The 22927-nt window shown below is 36.3% G+C and overlaps 1 protein-coding gene across 25 annotated transcripts in view; it reads right to left on the bottom strand.

Annotated features, from left to right (window-relative positions):
- The window catches only part of PARD3 (par-3 family cell polarity regulator), a 689179-nt gene that overhangs the window by 388427 nt on the left and 277825 nt on the right, over positions 1–22927 (bottom strand). For all 25 annotated transcript variants that reach the window (XM_036017299.1, XM_036017347.1, XM_036017963.1 and 22 more), the window contains exon 4: positions 17202–17380. In XM_036017299.1, the coding sequence (XP_035873192.1) occupies positions 17202–17380 (179 nt within the window). The remainder of the gene's footprint in view (positions 1–17201; positions 17381–22927) is intronic.

Below are 22927 nucleotides of genomic sequence, written 5' to 3'. Positions count from 1 at the left end.
ATATTTTAGTTTTGTCTCACAACCTACAATTGGCCAGAACCATGTTTAACAGTGTTAATATCAAATGGGAAATCCCCAGTACATGGACCACACTGGGCCAGAAACATAAAGGAATCTGATACAAAGAAGAGCTGGGCCCTGGTTGATGTGGATCACTGGTAGGAGTGTCATCCCATAACCAAGGGTTTGTGGGTTTGATTTCCGATCATGGCACATGCCTAGGTTGCAGGTTCATCCCTGGTCCAGGTGCAGATGTGTGCAACCCCCGGTGCAGATCCCTGGTTAGGGTGCCTACAAAGACAACCAATCAATACTTCTCTCACGCTGATGTTTCTCTTTCTCCCTTCCTCTCTCCTTTCCTTTCTCTCTCTCTTTCCCTCTCTCCCTCCCTCCCTCCCTCTCTTTCTCTCCCCCCACCCTTTCAAAAAGCAAACAAAATGTCTTCGGGTAAGGATAAATAAAAGAAGGGTTGGTCACATCTCTCCCAGAGAACCAGGTCACCTTGTAAAGGCCATGATATTTCCAGGTGACCATCAGAGTACAGACTGCTGAAGCCACCACATCTGCTCGTGTAGCAGTCCACAAAACCCAGACAAAAGAAAGATTGGCAAAACAACTTCATTCAGGCTACTTCTTTGAACGAATTTCCCCAGTTGTTCCTAATAGTTCAACAGTTCAGAACGCCATGAAAAACTCCAGACACAGAATTTTAAAGCTGGAAGAAAAAAAAAACCTACAAAACATTCAGCTGAACCTCTTACTGTCTAAAAGAAAAAACAATTCAGATAAATTGTGGTAAATGCTCTGTAGAGCTTAGGATGACTAACCAGCCTACATGGTTATTATTACCAGCCTTGAACGCCCAGTTTCTGAGTAATGAGATTTCCAACCTCTCACTCCTGATCTGACCAGGAATTATGGTTTCCTGGGTCATTTCTAATATCCAACCATTCATACATAGTGATCCTGAGTATCTCCTGAATTCTTGTAGATAAAGTAGGACAAAGCCATTACTTAATCTTAAAGCACAAATTATACTTATATTAGAAATAGCTGATTCACTAATAAATATTAGTCTTATGAATAATCATGAATAAAATATGTTTTATATTACAATGATTTCTTGCCAGGTATAACCAGGATTATCTCCTTTATCCTGTGAAAATTTGTATAAGGTGGTGGGGAGAAGAAGATAAATGGGGAGAAAAATTTATTATTTTCTCAAGTTACAAAAATGTTAACTCCACCTGCATTCTGAGAAACTGAGGAACAGAGAGAGATAGAAGAGAAGCCACAAGGAGAGCAGCTGCCATGTTGTTTTTTGACAGCACTTCACGAAACCCAACCAGCCACATCACTGTCCTACAGCCACAAGTGTTCCACTAGCAGTAAGAGTGGAACACTTACTGCTAGTAAGGAAGAGAGAAATAGGCCACCATGTTTGAGCCTCCTCCTTCAGCCAAGGGCAAGGGTATGAGGAAAAAACAAAATATAAATATTCAGGTCAGATGACATATTGAAAAGCCTGAATCATTTTCTAAAACTAAAGGATTAAGGCCAACCTCTGACTAAGCCTGCTTGACTCCAAAGAGCAAATTTAACTCTGAAACAATTTTAAAATATTTTTTAAAGAGCTACATATCTCTTATTTTGAAGGCAAGAAATACCCATCCACATTTCATTTTCTTCCAAAATTACATAATTCCAAATGTTTATATCTCAAAACCAAAATTGTAAATAACAATAGCATTTTGCAGCTGGAGCAATTTGCATAACACCAAGAGAAGGAAACAGATGCTAGGTGCAAGGAACAGAATGTAAAGTATTTACACTAGTTGACTAATTCCAAAATAACTATAGTCTTACACATTATCTAAATATGCTATATAATTTTTATATTTATCTGAATATTTTCACCATAATTTTAAAAGTTATACATTTAAATAAATTGCTAAATTTTAAAAATCAAGAAACTTATGCCATCTGTAAGTAGACTACCAATGTAAATATTAGCACTTCCTTCTTATCCTTTTCAATCCACAATCTTAACTTCAATGAACTGGATCAGCAGAACAACTGGCTAATTACCATGAAGTCCCTGTGTACAGTCTACAATTTAGCTTTCTTAAAGTTTCCCTCTTAATTGTGAACTTGCTTCCTCATATAAACCAGCTCCACAAATACATTTTTGAAAATGTTATTTTCACTTATAATTCCATCCTACTGATTCTTACGCAATAAGGATTTTTTTCTAGAGAATTCCATGTCCATGTGGGAGGTATTTAGCAGAAAGAAATTAATGACTAAAACTTCTAAAGAATTCAGTCCTTCATTTCAACCCTAGCAGCAGAAAAAGGATGTACTCTGAGCAGAACATTAATTATCATAGAAACCATTTTTGTCCTTAAAGTGTAAGTGAAAAGTAAAATTTATAGAAATGTGATTATGGAAAAACTATGAGCAATTCCTGTTGAAACTCCCACCTATCCACCCCCCCCACAAAAAAACCTTTAACAATCAGAGAAAACTAGAAACAAAACTGCTGTTGCACCAGGATGTCTCAACAAAAAAATTAAAACAAAAATAGGAGTGCCCAGCTACTGGAATGCAGCATGTTTAAAACTAATAATCTTTTCTCAAATTCAGGCTTGTCATGGGGAGACTGATAAGTGTAAATCAGCATTTAATAAAATCAGTTGAATTTTTTATATAACTTATTTGCAAAGAGAAAATACATTTCAGGGAATGAGCAGGTATGTCCAAAGGCTCATACAAACCCTCAGGCTGATTTGTGGTTCCACACACTCAATTAATGCCACCTGTGATTCTCTCACTTGTACAGCTGGGGTTTTAAAAACTTCTCATTTTGGAAGAAGTTGGGATTTACAGAACAGTTGCAAAAATAGTACACAGAATCCCTACATACTCTTCACCCAACTTCCTCCAACGTTAACATCTTACATATAACCTCATTATATTTGTCAAAACAAAGAAATAAATGCTGGTAAAATACTATTAACTAAAGAAACATGAAATCCACCAGGTTTGTTTTTCTTTTTTACTCAGTTGTTGTTTCTTGTAGGATCCCAAAGTGCAATCAGGCATTTTGTCTCCTTAGTCTCCTTTGATCTGACACAGAACCTCAGTCTTTCCTGGATTTTTATGACCATGACATTCCTGAAGGTAACTGGTCAAATATTTTGTAGAATGTCCCAAAACTTTGATTTGTCCAAAGAATCCTGAAGGATCACACTGGAGTTGTCACTTTGGGTGAAAATTCCACTGAGGTGAAAAGTGCTCATCTCCTCCCTCACATCATAATATCTATCCACTGTGACTCAACACCACTCACATTAATCTTGATCACTTGGTTAAGGTAAGTCTACCACTCCTCTACTATAAATTTAGTACTTTCCACACCCCATTCTCTGTTCTTTAGAAACAAATTACTAAGCACAGCCATTCCTGAAATGGAGGAGAATTAAGCTCCACCTTCTGGAGAAGGAAGTGTTATACATATTATTTCAAATTCTTCTATATGGAAATTTGTTCTTTTTCCCAATTTATGTTTTACTCAATTATTTATTAATATCAGTATAATCTCATGAATTTTTTTTGGTCTTTGGGTAATAATCAAATTATATAATTGCTTACTCTGCTGTTATGAAGCTGTTTTAAGCAACCCACCTAAAATATCAAAAAGAGACCCCATTTAGAGACTTCTAATCAAGGTGGTGATATAGGAAAACACAACAGTCACTTCCTCTCACAAATACATCAAAATCAGAACCAAACTACAGAGTAATTGTAATTCAGAAGTGCCTGAAATCTGGCTGAATGGAAGCCATACAACTAGAAAATAAATGAAGAAGCCACATTGAGTCTGGTCGGAGGGGCAGAGGCATGGAATGAGCATGGTACATAAAAATCAGAAGGGATATTTTGACTACAGAGTTCCTTCCTTGGGATGGAGAGGTTCAAGCCCAACACCAGCCCCTCCAGCCCAGGGCTGCAGTAGCAGGAAGAGAAGTCCCCATACTTCTGGCTGTAAAAACCAGCATAGATTGAGACTGAGTGAAACAGAAGGCTACTGTAGTCCCAGGTAGTTCCTCTTAAAGGGCAAGCACAAACTTAACTAGAATTCACTCCCTCTGAGCTCCAGCACTGGGGCAGCAGCTTAAAAGGCACCAGAAGTATATGGGGAGGAGCTGAATTGTCTGGCATCAGGGCAAAGCTGGGGGCAGCTTTCTGCCAGACAGAACTGCTGGCAGAAACCACTGTTCCTTTGATGAACCCACCTGAACCCCCACAGAATCAGCAGGCAGTACCATATCTGAGACTCCATCAATGTGCCTCACACCGTTTGCCCCATCCTGGTGATTCCCTGAGGCCCTGCCCCATCCAGCTTCCAGAACCACCCAAGCTGTTTTCAGGGGCTTTTCCATACAAATGGTGTGTCCAGGCTCATGCTTCAGACTTTGCTAAAATCGCTCAAACAAGTAGCATCTGGCCTCAGAAAGTCCTGTAATTCTCACTAATTGGCCACAGACACAGCACTGACAGCAGTCAGCCTTGGTTCACAGCCTGGCCTCAACTAGGCACCACCAATCCCAACACCAGTAGCAGCCATCTACAGATCACATTGTAGCCCATACCATGGGGCCCCAGGCAAAAAACACAGGTGGTGGCTGACTTTGGCCTGCATCCCTGAGGAGGCCCCAGAGACAGCACATCCAGTGGAAAGATTCAAATCCCATCTAAGTACCACCCAACCACCTCCACAAATGACACACTCAAGGGGCAGACTCAGTGGGCACCTTAGTAAGCTCCCCACACAGCTGATCCTTTAAGTTGGTTGCAGCCAGTCCTTGCAGCTTGTTACCTGGGGGTAAGTCCCTCCCATTTACTTGCCAACAGCAATCAAGGCTGAACTGTAGCAGGAGGGTATACACAGCCCCCACACAGGGGCCACAACCAAAGTGCCCAGCTTGGGTGATTGGGGAGGTTGTGCCACTGGACCCTATAGAACACTACTATATTAGGCCACTCTATAAAGCCTGGGAGGGGTAGCAGTTTGACCTAATACATAGAAACAAATACAGGGAAGCTGCCAAAAATAAGAGTCAAAGAAATATGTCCCAAATGAAAGAACAAAACAAAACTCTAAAAAAAAAAAAAAAAAAAACTAAAAAAAAAAATATGGAAATGCAGAATTGAAAACACTGCTAATAAGGATGATCAATGAACTCAGTGAGAATATCAATAGCATTAAAAAATGACCCATCAAGAAATGAAGGATACACTAACTGAAATAACAAATAATTTACAGGGAATCAACAGTATAGCAGATGAAGCCAAAAATGAAAGCAGCAATTTAGAATATAAGGAAGCAAAAAAACAAAATCAGAACAGAAAAAAGAATCCAAGAAAATTATGATAGTGTGAGGAGCCTCTGGCATAACTTCAAGCATGACAACATTCTCATCATGGGGGTGCCATCAGGACAAGAGAGAGAAACTGAAAATCTAGTTGGAGAGAGAATGACAGAAAACTTCCCTAACCTGTTGAAGGAAATAGACATATAATTCCAAGAAGTGCAGAGAGTCCCAAACAAGATGAATCTAAGAGGACTACACCAAGACACATCATAATTCAAATGCCAAATTAAAGACAGAGAAAATCTTAAAAGCAGTAATAGAAAAGCAGTTAATTACTGACAAGGGAGTTCCCATAAGAGTGTCAGCGAATTTCTCAACAGAAACTTTGCAGACCAGAAGGGACTGACATGAAATAGTCAAAGAGATGAAAGGCAAGGTCCTACAACCAAGATTACTCTATCATTTAGAATTAAACCTATCATTTAGAAGCAAAGAACAGATAAAGAGCTTCCCCAAAAAGCAAAAGTTAAAAGAGTTCATCACCACCAAATTGATATTATATAAAATGTTGAAGGATCTCTTTGAGAAGGAAAAAGAAGATAAAAAATATGAACAAAGAAATGGCAATACATACGTATCTATCAACAACTGAATCTAAAAAAAACAAACAAACAAACAAAATAAACTAACTAGCAGAACAGAAACAGACTCAGAACATTTTGACAGTCGCCAGATGGGAGAGGTATTGGGAAGGATGGGTGAAAAAAGTGAAGGGATTAAGTACAAACTGGTAGTTACAGAACAGTCAAGGGGATGTGAGTACAGCGTGGGGACTATAGTCAATAATATTCTAATAACTAGGTATGGTGTCAGATGGGTGCAAGAATTATCTGGATGATCACTTAGTAAGTTATGTGATGTCTACTCACTGGGGTGTATATCTGAAACTAATGTAATAATATGTGTCAACTAAAACCAAAAAATAAAATGATTTTTTAAAAATCAGGAGAGTGGCCCTGGCTGGCATAGCTCAGTGGATTGAGCGTGGACTGTGAATCAAAGCATCGCAGGTTCGATTCCCAGTCAGGGCACATGCCTGGGTTGCAGGCCACAGCCCCCAGCAGCCGCACATTGATGTTTCTCTCTCTCTCTCTCTTTCTCCCTCCCTTCCTCCCTCCCTTCCCTCTCTAAAAATAAATAAATAAAATCTTTAAAAAAAAAAAATCAGGAGAGCGCACATAACTTCTCAATAATAAAAAATCAGACCCTGGCCGGGTAACTCAGTTGCTTAGCACATGATCCCAGTAGGGTCTGATTCCCTGTCAGAGCACATACAAGAATCACGAAATGAATACATAAGTAAGTGGAACAATAAATCAATGTTTCTTTCTCTCTCTCCCCACTTCCTCTCTCCCTTTCTCTCTCTCTAAAATCAATAAAAAAAATTTTAATAACAAATCAATCACAAGTATTAAAGAAACAAACACAGAAAATTCTCCCAAAAGGGGGACAAAAATGAAAGTCAGTTAACATTAAAAAATTATTAGTAGTGATATTAATGAAGCTAGCATATTTTTATTTTTAAAACAAAGATCTTAAGAGGTTTTATAAAATTATTCCAGGTCTAATAATAAATAAACATTCATTATTCTTATATTCATATTTTAATTTCCTAACAAAGTTATGGAGGAGATAAAATAATGAGGTTATTATATAATATTTTACAGTTTAAAATATTCAGCTAAATGAACACTGAGCCATATATGAGGTCTGTAAATTTGTTGGGCAGTGGTGGCATACTTGTTAAGAGCACTAAATTTGAAACTGTACAATCTACAGTGTACAATTATTGTATCACAACTTTATCGTTTAACAGTTAATTTAACTTTTAACTATTAGGTGAATTATTTAAACTCTTTAAGCCTTTACTTCCTCATCAATAACATGGGAATACCAACAATATGTAACCTTCAGAGGGTGAATAAATGAGATATAAATATACACACCAAGCAAGTTCCTGGCAAGAAGCAAGTAGTCAAAACAGGCTGACTATCAAAACCTCTGAAACAGGTAGAGTTTAGAGATGGAATAGATAAAGCCATTTCTCCACCAACACAGTGTAAAAAAAAAAAAAAACCCACTTGGACTGAAATGCAGTTCTCTGAAGGCAGTCCAGAACATGATGGAACATAGAATACTTAGAATACAACTAAAACCAAGGTTGCCAGAGCAGCTTGCATCTACATAGCAGGTACTCCAATCCCAAATCCTATCTTATAATTTTCTTGTTAATAACAAGACATGAAGTGAGTAGCTCTAACTTCATAACTCAAAGTAATCAGGCTTATATGCTAAAGTATCAAAAATTAAAACTAGAAATCAACCTAAAATATGAAAGGAGGCCAAAATTTTTTAAGTGTAAAGTGACTGCAAATTTTTGTTCAATATGATGGAATCAATGCCATTTCTTGGTCTTCTCTCCCAAGTCAACAAAAGCAGGCAAAACATTCATTTACCTCTACACTACATGTAACTTTGAGGTGCTCTAACATGGAATCTGACATTACTTTGAATTTATATTCCTAGGTGGCTTATGAATTCTAAAAGCAACACATCCATGCTCATAACACAAAATTAGATGAGACAAGGTTATTAACTATTCGGACTAGGTGAGCTTGACAGGAGAAGTTGGCCTATTATAGCAATGATTATAACCAACTCTTACTGAAAGCCCTGCATTCAAGTTAGGATCCTTAAATATGCAAAATAGAAGGGTGAAACTTATTGTTTTAGAGGACTTTAACAGGTGTCAACCCCCAAAATATATGTGACAGTTAAGGACTCCTGGTGGCTAAACTGGGCTCTCTCAGGCTCTCCAGCCTTCAGGGGGAAGGCCCAGACTCAGCTGCCAAGCTTCCTGCACTATGCCTCTGCCATCTGAGCAGATACTTACAAAGGAGTTCCTGAAGCATTATTTCAACCAACAGGTCTGAGACTTTCTCTGTGCAATCAGAGTTGCTCAGCTATATGCTCTTCTGAATATTTACCAACCAATCAGAGCACCTCTACTCCAACCAATGAGAGCAATGCTATTTGGACCAATCAAACTGTACAGATTTGGAGTCCTTATTTGCATATACATGGGCCAATCAGACTAGGGTTGGGCATTCTACTCAATATAAGCCAGCTTCACCTTTGCCTCCATGGAGCATTTTGGCTACATGTCTCTGGTTTGCAAACTGTGCTGTAACACCTGAACTGCCTTGCCTGAGATTCCTTAACTGAGCTGTTTCATACCTGAACTGTCTTATAGCCAAGCTGTTTCCATAGCTACCTGTTACACAATTGAGCTGTATCACAACTGACCTGTTTCAAAACTAAGTGGTTTTCAACAAATAAAGTCTCCCCCTTCACTATACCCCAAATTGGGCACTCCAGTTGGTACTGAATTCTTGGTGACAATCTTCTGTTCATACAGGAAATGCAAGTATTTCAGCAAAATTGTCTAAGATTTAGGTCTCAGTTGGATCTCCCTTGAAGCGAATGCCCCAGAAAATTAAACACAGCTGGAGCTTTCTCACAGAGGAAACAGGTGGTTTTAAAGAACTATCTTAGCTCATCCTCTGAAGTTTAAATGGTTACTGTCACTATCAGGTAGCTATGTTTGGCTCATAAATAATCAAGAAATAAACAATTTTTTAAATAGCCACCTGGTCGAGTATATTAGTTTAAAAATAAAATGGTATATTCAAATTTATCAATATGAGCAGCCTTATACATTAAAAAGAATCAAGAAAAAATAGACTGGAAGCAGAAGAGTTGAGAAGGAGATGAGGAAGCAAAGGAATAGATAAATGTAGGCTATCACTTTATAATGAATAAATAAATGTAATGAATGAATGGGCAAGCAAGCAACTATTTTAGTGTAGCATGGGGTACAAGTAAATTTTAACTAATAATATGTTGTTTGCAAATCAACTGCCAAAGTTTTCTTACTCTCAATAAAACATGGAATGAATGGGTATTTTCTGGGGTCCCTTGTGTCTGAATGCACACTAGTGACCTTATACATGATACTGAGAATTTAGTGTCAAGACCCTATGTCTCCAAATGTATTTTAAATTAAGATGCAAGAAGGGGTGCATAAAGCAACAACAGACAGAAACCTTGTTTGTTTCATATCTTCTGTCTAGGAAAAATATTTACTGATCTAGTTGTACATTGATAGGACAGTGTCAAATATCTCAAAATGATTTTGTAATACTCCTCTTAAAACTAAAAAAAATTCATTTTAATTGATTTTCATTTGAAAATGATAAATTTAGGCAATTTAACTGTGAAAAGAAATGAAATGTCACAAAAATCAAATATGGTTCCAGATGCTATCCTGCTACGATAGAAAATATGGGCTAAAAAGAAGAACATATCCACATAACCATCTTAATCTACTTGCCCTCTCTTAACAGGCATGCACACTTTCCCTTTTCAGCTAGACCTGGGTTTATTTACTTCCTTGGTCAAGTAAGTCTACTTTAGAAATGTATTCTAGGAAAACAATCAGAGATAACAATATAACTATAAGCTCCTGATGGATATTTCTAAAAATTACTCACAAGAGCAAATTAAATTGGCAAAGTATAAATATCAAGCAACAACAAAAAATCAAGTGAAGTTGATAAATATCAACTACACCCCAAAATCAGAATATAAAAGAACATTATGCAAGCTATCAATATTTGTGGGACATAGGAAAATGCTCTCAACATAACACAAATTAAGAAAACATGCAAAAAATTAAACTATACTTGTTAGATGATTCCCCACAGGTAATAAGGACAGCCACCAGTTTGTACAGAGCTATGTGGTCCTGAAGGTAATACTTTAAACTACCAATACTCATCTTCAAGATTACAAATTACTTATCTCCTTCCTTACACTTTTCAGTATTTATAAATGCAAAGAGCAAAGCGTCTTATTACCAGAAAAAAAATGTTTTGAAAATCTTAAAATATACAAGAAATGTTTATAAAAATGATGTTCTAAAGTAATAAGAAAAAAATCTCAACTCTTCTAACAGAATAGAAGGAGAAATGATAAAGACATATTTAAGAGAGCATCTCTTCCCACAGTTTGCATGTATCAGGGGTACTGGAAAGAAATTAAAAATGCCAAACTAAATCAAACAGAATGGTTGGGAAAAATATAATAAAGATTAAATTTAAAAGTTTTTTAAAAAGAAATAATAAGCCTAGAAGGTCAGAAATAGACCTCTTAATGGGGGGAAAAAAAACTAACCATGGAAATGAAATATGTTCTCTTACCACTTTCTTTCACATTCCCTAACCAGATATGTATCTGTCTTGGAAATTAGTCAAGATATAGTTTTATGCTAAATCTACTATGTTCATTTTTTTTGAGGAGTGGGACAAATTTTGCTTACAAAAGCAAGATTTCTCATTATTTGGGGGAAACGAACAGTGGCTTGTAACTCCTGTATAATGAAACAAAACACAGACTTCATACATGAAGCTTCATGGTAGGCTGATTCTGGTTACGTGCCTCATTACATAGTTCTTGATGGAATGTATCAAATTCCCTTCATGTACTAGTTGAACTCTATATTCACTGGGACACAACTTAATAAGGATAACTACAGAGGTGGCAAAATGATTTAAATATTTACACTGATTAAAATATTCATTCCCAAGATAAAATACTATTAAGTTCACGTAAAATCTCAAATGAAAATACATCTTCTAGCAAGATATTCAATGCTTTCCATATAAAGAGCAAGCAAAAGACACTCAGCCACAAAATGCTGAAAAATAAAAATGTTCCAAAGAACACTGAAGAAAGCCAAGACTCTGCCCCTCTACATCTCACCTCCAAATAAAGTATGAAAATTTATGAACTCCAGAAGCCCATATAATCCTTTATTTCTCTAAGCTCTCACATAGCTTAACAGCAACAAAATCTGTGTACAGTCATCCCTTGTTATATCGCGGGTCAAACCCATGATACAGTGAAGCTGCACTAAGTGAACCTCGATATAGCAGGGGACAACTGTATACTTCACTGGTGGGTACCCATATAGAATTTTATATGTTGTTAAAATTACATAGGTTTAAGAGTGTAGAAAGTGTTTAAGAGCATATGAAGTGTTAAGAGTGTGGGAAAGGTTAATAAGAGAGTGAGAAAGGTTTATAGGAGTGTGGGAAGGGTTTATAAAGCCTTAAAATATATACAAATAATAAAATAAATATAATGCCACTACTTCTCAGATTCTCACCTATCGCGGGGTCTCTGGAATGTAACTCCCGTGATAGGTGAGGATCACTGTACATTGTCCTCTACACAATAGTGAAATGAGATATTGCCATTATCTTAACTGGGAAGACGCTAACTCTCGTCTTCAGTATTAAACCACAGAAGGGAATTCAACATGGTAGTGTTCCAACATACCAAAATGGAACTTTCCTGCTCAGAAATAAGAGATTTTTAATTCATTGGTAGCATTATTCTAAAACAGTTTGTTTTGCTCATTCAACTTGGAAGAATGGAAACCACTTAATTATGTACATGAGTTATTCTAACCATTGGATCTAAAGACTATGAACCAACTCTTAACTAATTTGTTTCCACATCTTTATACAGAAAACCACAGTCATTACAACCGATAAGAAATTATAACATATTGAAATTGTCCAGCATTGTTAAGTACCAATAGACACAACAGAAATAAATTTTAAAATGATCAGTATATATGCTTTCCTTCAAGCATCCTTTCTGAATATTGAAAATACGGAAATTCTATCCATAGCAATAAGAAAAATAAAAGGCAACTAAATCATAAAGGAGAAAGTAAAACTCTTATTATTTGTAGATGACATGATACTATATATAAAAAGCCCTAGACTCCACCAAAAAACTATTAAAGCTAATAATGAATTTAGTAAAGATGCCTGGTACAGAATCAATATACAGAAATCTGTTGCATTTCTAAGCACCAAGAGTAAACAATCAAAAGGAAAAATAAAGAAAACAACCACACTTTCAATTGCATTAAAAAACATAACTACCTAGGAATAATTCTAATCAAATAAGTAAAAGACCTATATTCTGAAAACTTTAACACACTGGAGGAATTAAAAGAAATACAGATAAACGAAGACCCTGGCCAGTATGGTTCAGTTGGTTGGAGCATCATCACTTAAATATATACACTGAAATCAGACCTGATACACTGAAAAGTATCAGGTCTGATTCCTAATCAGAGCACATACCTAGGTTGCAGGTTCCATCCCCAGTTGGACAGCCTCTCAAAAGCAACCAATTGATGCTTCTTTCTTATATTAATGTGTGTGTGTGTTTCCCCCCCCCCCCACTTTCTAAAAACAATGAAAAAAATGTCCTTAGGTGAGGATTTAAATAAATAAATGAATGAATGAATGAATGAATGGAAGGCTATATCTTGGTCATGGTTGGAAAGATTAATATTGTTAAAGTATCCTTACTACCTAAAGCAATATACAGATTCAATACAATCCTTATCAAAACACCAATGGCATTTTTCTCAGAATTAAAACAAATAATCCTAAAATGTATATAGCCCTGACTGGTATGGCTCAGTGGGTTGGATGTCATCCAGCAAGCCGAAAAATTGCTGGTTCAATTCCAGGTCAGGGCACATGCCTCGGTTGAGGGTCATGTCCTTTTTTGGGGTCATGTGAGAGGCCACCAATAGGTGTTTCTCTTGCATATCAATGTGCCTCTCCCTCTCTTTCTACTTCCCTTCTACTCTCTAAAAAAAAAAAACCAGTAAATAAAATCTTTTTAAAAAGAAGTACTAAGATGTACATGGAACCACAAAAGACCCCAAATAGCCAAACAAATCTTGAGAAAGAACAAAGTAGAAGGTATTATGCTCTCTGATACCAAACTATATTGCAAAGCTACAATAATCAAAAAGTATGGTACCGGCATAAAAACAAATACATAGCTCAATGGAACAGAACAGACAGCCCAGAAATAAATCTTCATTTATAAGGTTAATTAGCAACAAAGAAAACAAGAATATAAAATGGGATAAAGACAGTCTCTTCAATAAGTGGTGTTGGGAAGACTGAAAGACACATGCAAAAAAATGAAACTAGACCACTTCCTTATAGCATATACAAGAATAAACTCAAAATGGATTAAAGCTTCAAAGGTAGGACCTGAAACCAAAAAACTACTAAAGAAAACATAAGCAGTGAACTCTTTGACATCAGTATTAGCAATATCTTTTTGAATACGTCTCCTAAGGCAAAGACAACAACAACAAAAAACAAATGGGATTACATCAAACTAAAAAGTCTTTTCACAGTGAAGTAAACCATCAACAAAATAAAAAGACAACAAACTGATATGGGATTAAAATTCATAGTACTTCAGGAACTCATACAACCTAAAACCTTAATTAATTAATTTAATTAATTAAAAAATAGGCAGAGAACCTGAATAGGCACATCTCCCAGGAGGACATACTGATGGCAAACAGACATCAACAAATAAAGTTATATCCATTTGCCTCACAGCACTGACATTTAATAGTGTGAAAAAAATGATAAAACTATAAATGTCCAATTATTAAAGAATCACTGTGGGTTCTATAAATGAAATATTTTGTATTAAAGATATTTTCTGACATGCCTGAATAAAAGTTACATAAATTTTTAAAGAAAATTCAAGTTTGGGGACAGTGAGCCCCAAGCACATTGAAGTATTACAGAATTATATACCTTAAATGTATATCATTTTATTAACTAATATTACCCAAATAAGTTCAATTAAAAGGAAACATTTTTTCTAATGAAATTCACATCATGGGAAATCTCTAGATATGAACAAAATGCAGAAATACTCAGGGTGCAACAACTATGTAACACAGTGTGCCTCCCAACTCCAGGCGCACACACCCTCCCTAACATCATACTACTGAGTGTCACTGAGTGTGGGAATTATGAATTATTTAATTTTGTTCCATTCTTTCAGTTTTCCCAATTTTTTTTTTACCATGATAGATACATGTTATGTAAAACACAAAGTCAGCACAGTAGATGTGATTCATTGGCAATGAGCATCTCAACCCTCGTCCAGCATGCCTCCTTCTGCTGCAGAGGCTGGAAGGTCTAGGCTCCATGGCAGATAAAGGATCCAAGTGCAATTTACAGTCTGCCAACCTGGATTCAACAGTCTGAAATTTTAATAATGGTTGTAAAATGAAATTTTCTTAGCCTACTGGTACTGGCAAGCATAGCTATGGAGACAGAGTTTTCTAAGGCATATTGAGGTTCAGCTCCTAGCTTCACAGAGGTGACAACAGGTAAGGTGAGCACACCTGGAGACAGAGTACTAGAGTTTAGCACCCAGAGGAATGTGGGAAGATCCCAGGCCCCCAGCCCTGCAGTGCCACCTTCTTGCCTGGGCAGCCCAGCTGTGTAATAACATACTGTTCAGAAAATCCTTGAGGCTCAGCCTAGGGGCTGATCTACAAGACTTTTCAATGATTTTCTGAGAAACAAATTCTTAGTGTAACCTCCTTTTATGTTTAAAATGGCTACTGTAGTTCTGTTTGCTACATCTGAAGCTGAACCACACACCCAAGAAGTTAAATGAATTAAAAAGGAAACAATGACTAAACCTCAATGACTTCTGACCCAATCCTTCAACTACGTTAAAACCTTTTCAAAAAGTAATGAAAATTTTTTAATTGCCAATTAGAAGTATTTATATATTTGTGAATATTCATAAAAATTAGGTCTATTCTCACTGAATACAAGTTAAATTGTAACTTGTATACATTTAATCTGTAACATCATGAGGTTAATTGTTGGGAAACACCCTGCCTGGTTTCAGGAGCTGTAACCCCCCATGGCTAAGGCTGAGTGAGAGACCTTGGGACCACAAGCCACTAAGGAGACAAAGCTTATCTCCCTGGCAGGGGCACTGCCTCTGCTCCTTTTACTTCACCTTGTCTGGCCCCTAGTGCATGATCGGTTGGTTAGCCAATGACGGGTAAGATTCCTCAAGGGAGGGATAACCTAAGACAGGCATGGTCATGGGGGCCCTCAGGGAAGGACTTGGAGGGCTATAGCAAAAGGGAGTGATGGACTCTCACCCCTCAGCTTTGACATAGCCTGAGTCTTCATTCTGTCTACAAGTCTAATCTCTTGGCTGCTTTACTTCCCTTGCCCAACTTAAGCCTGAAACAATGAGAGAGGACAGTACAGCCCTGTGCTGGAAAGGGTGGGTTCCCCAGGGCAATCAGGCCTAAAAAAAGAATACATAAAATCCTGTGAAACCTGCTTTGCAAAGAATGCCCTCAGTTTTCTGATAAGGGTCCAAGCATGAAATGAATTTGTTTCCCAAAGTTTTATAGCCCTTTAGCTAACTGACCCTGACTCAGAACAGGCCCTCATAGTTCTTTGTATGTCATCTATGGTTTGATCCTTACTGCCTGACAATGATTGATGAGCTTTACCTGTATCCCTGTGCAAACTGAATCCAATAAAAGCTCACTGGGGAAAAGGCTCTTGGCCCTTCTTTGAGAGATTGGCCACCTTTCCTCTCCAAGGAGATCATGTCTTGGTAGACTTCTTCTCATCCGTGGCAGACAGCAGGGCTCTGCAGGTGGAGCCCACCAATAGTTATTCATAAACTAGATTCTGCTTCTTTGCACAGTCTACTGCATGATAAACCATTCTAAAATTTCAAGCTAATCTCAATGAGAAAATACTTCAAACTGTCATCACACATAAAACAAAAATTTTTGGAAGAACTAGCCTTACAGTTATACACATAATAAAAAAAAAAAATTCAAAGACTTCAGTACACTCTCCTGGTAGATGCTTCTCAGTTTCAATTTATGCATTATATAATTTGTTTCTTGAACTAGTACAAAGAGGTACAAAACCAAGTTAAAAGAAATATTGAAAAGACATTCTCACATAGACACAACAAATAAAGCAAAATGCAAGCTACATTTAAATATTAATATGTGATTAGCATAGTTCCACATTTCTCAATATATACTCTCTCTATATATATGATATATTGGGCTAACATTGAAAAATGTTTATTAATTCACTCAACAGATGTTTACCAAGCATTTTTCTATAGGTTCAGAAATGGAAAAGACAAAACACAGGTTAAAGCTCATTGGTAAAAGATTGTAACAGCACAAGATCAGTGTTCTGTAGAAATATATGACAAAGAACATTAACAAACTAACAGGAAAAAATGAACTAAACAGATTTTTAAAATTAGGTCATAGACTAAAATAAATTAGGTCAAAATAGAAAATTTTATTTTCTAGACTACAGTGCACTTCCATTTCAGAGGGAGATACAATCATCAATTAGTAATTAAAATAAATGACCATGGAGTTCACTTTCATCCTTTTAAGTCCATAATGCTCTAATTTCTTTCATGTATCTTATGAGCCAATAAGGGTATCTGCTTATAAGTGTGTAAAACATCCCTGTAAAAACATGGAAAAAGCTAACAAGGGGCTTGCCCATGAAGAAAAACAGGGATAGGACAGGAGACACGGTATATACTTCACATGTACACACTTCATATCAAAAAGATTTTTAACCATATGAATATACTATCTATTAAAAAATGGATAAACAAATGTACACCATAGATAGCATGAATTTTATTTAAAAATTCAAGGGCAATATAAAATAGAAAGTTCTCTGAACTTTGAGGTGAAAATCAGTAAGCACACACACAAAGGACTACCGTGAAGATACTAAGACACAAAATAGAAGTGGTTACCTTTCTGTCACAGGGCTTAGGGCTACCAGCAGTGTTTTGCTTGAGGAAGCCAGCTGTTGTTGACCAGCGTGTAGGGTTTTTTCGTGAAGGCTCTTCAGAGGAAAAATTATTGTCACTGACAGAAGTTGAGAGGCCAATTAAAGCTGGGTCGCTACTTCGTCGGACATGAAGAGGCATATCTACAAATACAAAAAAGCATTATGTTTTTGAAAAAAGATAACTAATGTCAGAAAACTGTACATTAGGATAAAATTGGTTAAATCCCAAAGATTAAAGATGAGAATAAAAACTTAAGGTGGGTCAGCATTCTAAACAGACATTCCATTAGTTCCTTAGAAACATTTTACGGCAAAAGAAATGTGGTGTGTAAGGGACTACCTGCTCTGAGTAAGACTGCATGGACTTGAAGATGTGCCTCACCACTTGTCCCTGTGTGCTTCTAAGCAAGCTGCCTAACTAGCCTCAGTCTCTACTGTATTTGGAAGCAAATGGCGATAAAACAATAAGTACTTTTTTCATAAGGGTGCTGTGAGGACTAAACAAAATGCTTAAAACAGTGCCAAACACATAGTGCACTCAATGGAGAGTATCAACAACCATTATTGCCATTATTAACCTAATATTTCTAAATAAATATCTTATATATTCAAAAACATAAATAATAAATCTAAGCCATGAAGCAAACTTCATCCAAGTTTTAATCATATCTGCTGGATTAAAAATACAGAATGTAGCCCTGACTGGTGAGGCTCAGTGGGTTGGGTGTCATCTCGTAAATCAAAGTCACCATTTCGATTCCCAGGCAAATCCCTGGGTTGCAGGCCAGGTCCCCAGCTGCGGGTGTACAAGAGGCCACCCATGATGTTTCTCTCACACATCAATACTTCTCTCCTTCTCCTTCTCCCTTCCTTTTCCTCTCTCTACAAATAAATAAAATCTTTTTTTTTCCAGTACAAAATCTAAAAAGTGTTTGGCTAGATTATTAAAGAATTCTACTGAATAAATATTTCTTTTGCTCAAATAAAGTATTATCAGAGTGCAAAGCACAAACATATTTCATATCCTTAAGATTAAAAAACTTGAAAGTAATATGCTAATAATCAGGTAGTATCTGGCATATATACCATACAAAATGACATGAAAGATGGTGTTTTAATAACTGCATTCATATGAGAGGAATTTACAATTACTGTAATAAAATCAGTAACACACCCTGGCTAACATTTGTATCAGCATCACTGAGAACATTTTGGTAGATATAGTAGTCATTGTTATAGTAGAGAAGAAATAAAGAAAAATAAAAACACGTAAGTTTCTGACACTGAGAATCAGACTCAAAAGTCCCACTCATCAACTGAGAGAAATCACTCAAAATCATATTACAAAAAAAGTTAGATTGAAGTGTGTTATTTCTGTTCAAAAATCAGGATATAAGTTAAATATTTATAAAAAGGCGCTGACAAAACAGCTTTGACCTTGTACCACACTCATCATTTACTCTATGAGAAACACTTTTAGAACACTAATGCATTGCCCAATGGTGTGAATGCACAGATCCCTGAGGGCACTAAACTGAACAGACCATTTCCATGTACTGCAGGTTACAATTAAATCATTATCAATCCAATAATAGTTTCAAAGATGTTAAAACAAATTACAAATGATCAGAGAAAACAGAAGCATTTAGTTATTTTGAATAACTAATTCAAATAAAAACTAAATCAAGTAAAATTTTGATTGGTTTACAGCTTCTTCTTGGTTTTATGATTGCACAAAACTCATAAGGTATTTTTAGACAGTTTATACACACACGCACAAACACATATGAACGCCCAACACACACGCTTCTGTAATGAAATTGAATCGATGATTTAACTTGGAGAAATCTAAAACTTGTTTTAATGAGTCCCTACATTAGTCACAGTGAAGAAACATGTGACTCCACTAAGCTGAAGCTCAGAGAGGTTACAAGAGGAGCACAAGGACAATTTTCTGGCCCGAACTTCAGGCTCCTGGGTCAGGGTTCACTCACTACCAAATTGTAAAATTAGTTCTATTATTCAACAATTCATTGGAAAACAAACTTTATTTCTAGCTACTTTCATATAAAAATATTAGTCCCAATTTTGTAAAAGGCACTTTTATTGATTTCAAAGTAGAATTATATACACTGAGAAATCATATACTGCTTTTAACTAACAGCATCATTTAATATAAGTGAATTAAAGAAATATTACGTTAGCTATACATAATAAAACAACAGGTATCCCAATTTCAGAAATGTTAAAATAGGAGAAATTGGAAAAAAATAAACAAAAAACGCCTACTGGTTAAATACAAGAAATAAAATGTATAAGATAAAAAGAATGCCCCAGAGAAGAAGGGTCTAGACCCAGCTGTCTCAGACTTTCATCTCAGGATCCGTTCACGCTCTGGACACTACTGAGGACCCCACACATTTTTGTTTATGTGGTGTATTGCTAAGAACAGTTACCATATTAGAAATGAAAATTTGAGAAATTTAAATATTTACTAATTCATTTTAAGCTAATAGTAACATCTTTTACATGTTAACATGAAGAACAGAGTTATATGAAAATTCCACTTTACAAAAGAGCAAATTTACAAGCGTAGCACTGTTTTACATTTTGATTAGTAGAAGACATCTGGGTTCTCATCTCTGCTTCTGGATTCAATCTGCTACAACATGACCAAGTATTTTTTAAAAATAACAGAAATATTTAGCTAGAAGAGGAAATAGCATTTTAATCATTCTAGATAATTGTGAATATCTTTTTGATATCACATCAAAACTTGACAACTGAATTTCCCAAAGGTTAGCTGCAATATGGAATGTAAACTTTTCACTCTGTTACGTTAAAATCTACTTGTCTGTGTTAAATTTTGAATGGCTCTTAAATGCATGAAAAAAATGTAACAGTTATTTGGAATATGAAGGGGACCCCAAAATAATGAAATTTATTTATAAAAAATTGTGCATTTATTCTCACAGGTTTAAATTCAGTCACCTTCAAAGTACTCTCCATTTGATACAAGATATCTATTGAGAATTTTTTTTCCTACTGCTCAAAATAGTTTTTGAACTTGTCTATTTTGATGCTGTTTAGTGCTGTCAATTTTTTGTCTCACATCTCCCACGTTGGCAAAACATGTCCCTTTGAGGAAGTCCTCAAAGTCTCTTGGAGTGAGACTGGGTGATAGGGAAGGTGGGGCATGGGGGGCATGATGCTTTTAGTCAAAAACTGCTGAACACTCAAAGTGGTGTGAGCAGGTAAGTTTGTAAATCCTCCATAATGAGATGGGCAAACATGTTGAAAGTGTCTTCAAAAAAAAAATTAACTGAAGCCTAATGCCAGCTGGTACACTGATACAGATGGGTTCCTAGAACACTCACCTACTGCAGAGGAGCCTGTTCTACAAGGGTCCCGGCCCTCCAGAAGATAATTCCAAATGTTGTTATATTTCTTCATATCTGAAAACCATGTATGTGAACACCACTACTAATTCCATCAGAAAACTCATTAAGCATTGGGAAGTTGTCATGCTCACAGCAGAATACAAGTTTTCCAAAATCTAATTTTGACTAGAAAGCGTAATGTTTGTCTTTGGCAACAAATACTGCCAGTTGTTTGCTTTATAGTGACAGTCTCACTTCATTCATTTTCTAGAAACTCTTCATACCAAAGACTAAATAGCTAAAGTTTTTTCTGTCCTTTTTCAAATATAAATGGTGTTCCATTACAAAATGTGTATTTCAGATTACAACTCAAGCCGTCACATAAAAGTTTTCCTGAAGACAACCATTGATTTTCAATATGTATGAGTGCTTTTGCCTACCTCCCATTTTGTCACTTAAAATATTAATTTGTGTACTCGAGGGTCCAGAATTAATAAAAGTAATCATTTTTGCTACTTAATCAAGGACAGCAGATAAAAACAGAACTGTGCAAGTACTGGGTGAAGAACACGTGTGGTGCCAGTGCCTTGCTACATGCTAAGGGGACTGCATTTTACCCTTTGGTGCCTGGGTCTCATCGATGCAGATGGCAACCCAGCAAACACCACAAAATATATCATAGCAAGCCTATGAAAACCGCTTGCCATCACTCTTTCATAAAATGGTCTTAGTGACTCCCAAGAACCCAGAGACCACACATGAAGAGCTACTCAGCTCAAGTTGTGATCCTGGCACACTGGGTCACCTCTCCAGACCTCAGTCTCCTGATCTCTAAAACCACAAGCTGCACTGATGGAGTCAGAAGATCTTTTTGATGCTAAAACACATGTGATTCCACCAAGTTCATATGCTCCTAAACTGGTAGTCACTCACCAAACTTCATCCCAGGAGAACTTATAAAAACTTACCAAAAATGAACTTAAAAATAATAATAAAAGTGTTCCAAAGTTTTACCAGCAACCATTGCCATGTGCCCCAGCACAGGTTAAGGATTACAGAAAACACATGAAAAGGAAAATATACCAGAGCTGTAGGTAATGGTGCAAAAGTAGCCACAAATAGCATGACAAGTTGAGCCTGACTTTAACATAAACATTGCACCTTAATCAACAAAATAAATCATGAAAACCAACTGCCTGGTACACCTGACAGATTTCTCACCTTCCACTGTCCTGATGATACATACTCCACATAAAGAATGCAAACTGTCTTGGCTTCAGAGGAGTAATATGTGAACACAGCCTTTTCCTCTATGATTTATTCATGTTTCTGGCACCCACAGTGCACTTCTGCATTACTAGTAATCTGATATAATTTGTGTTGTTACACCAATTGAAATTAATAGGAGCTTCCCATTTAAGGTAATTTGGTAATTATTACCACAATTCCTCATTCTCAACTTTAAGAAAATCAATGCTTTTAAAAACATGATGATAAAATTTTCTTTCTTGTGATTTATTTAACATATAGATTTTCAAAGTAAATCCTCTGAACTATTAAAAAGAAGATTCAAAGATGAGGGTCTTCAATAATTGACCTGCCAGCTGAGGCACACAGGCACTGGCACGAGCTTGCTGGTCCAGGACAGTGTGGAGACTGCTGTGTGTGTACCTTTAAAGAGTGGAAGCAACAGCAACAAACCTCACCACGAGATGTAACATTCTCTGGGCACTAGTACACTGCAAACATTGATAATGTTTCTCCAGGTAGGAGATCCTTTCAATAAGTGGAAAATGTCAAGTCTAATAATAAATTACAGCAAAAACTAAGATATACAGGGTCCAAGAGAATATGGCCTGCTTGAGTGTGGTTGCAAGGGTAATAATACAGGTGTAATAATTTATAGTTTTAATTTGAACAGTTCACCTAAAATGTCATATGGTATGCTTGAGTGTGATAGTCATGTTACAGAATTACATGCTTATGATTTTGTAACAAAAGATTTTATAATGAAAAGGGGCATTGTTTGTGTGAGACTCTGTAACAGTTTTTTAACTATTAAATATCCCACCCCTACCCTACTCCTAATCAGCTTTCCCATTGCTTTTCTTCTTTCATTCTTCTAGTGATTTCTCAATTATTTAACCACTAAAGGTAATGAACAAATCTTTTCTAAGAAGAGAGACTTAAGCTGACAAGGTATTTAATCAAATATAAAAATAATATGCAGTTACACATGTTCTATTAGAACTTATGATACAAACAGCATAATCACTTTTACACAAAATGAAGAATGCCTCCCCAATCT

The sequence above is a fragment of the Phyllostomus discolor genome, chromosome 1, assembly GCF_004126475.2.
Source record: "Phyllostomus discolor isolate MPI-MPIP mPhyDis1 chromosome 1, mPhyDis1.pri.v3, whole genome shotgun sequence".
In the NCBI taxonomy this organism is placed as follows: Eukaryota; Metazoa; Chordata; class Mammalia; order Chiroptera; family Phyllostomidae; genus Phyllostomus; species Phyllostomus discolor.
This window is presented reverse-complemented; position numbering and strand designations above follow the sequence as displayed.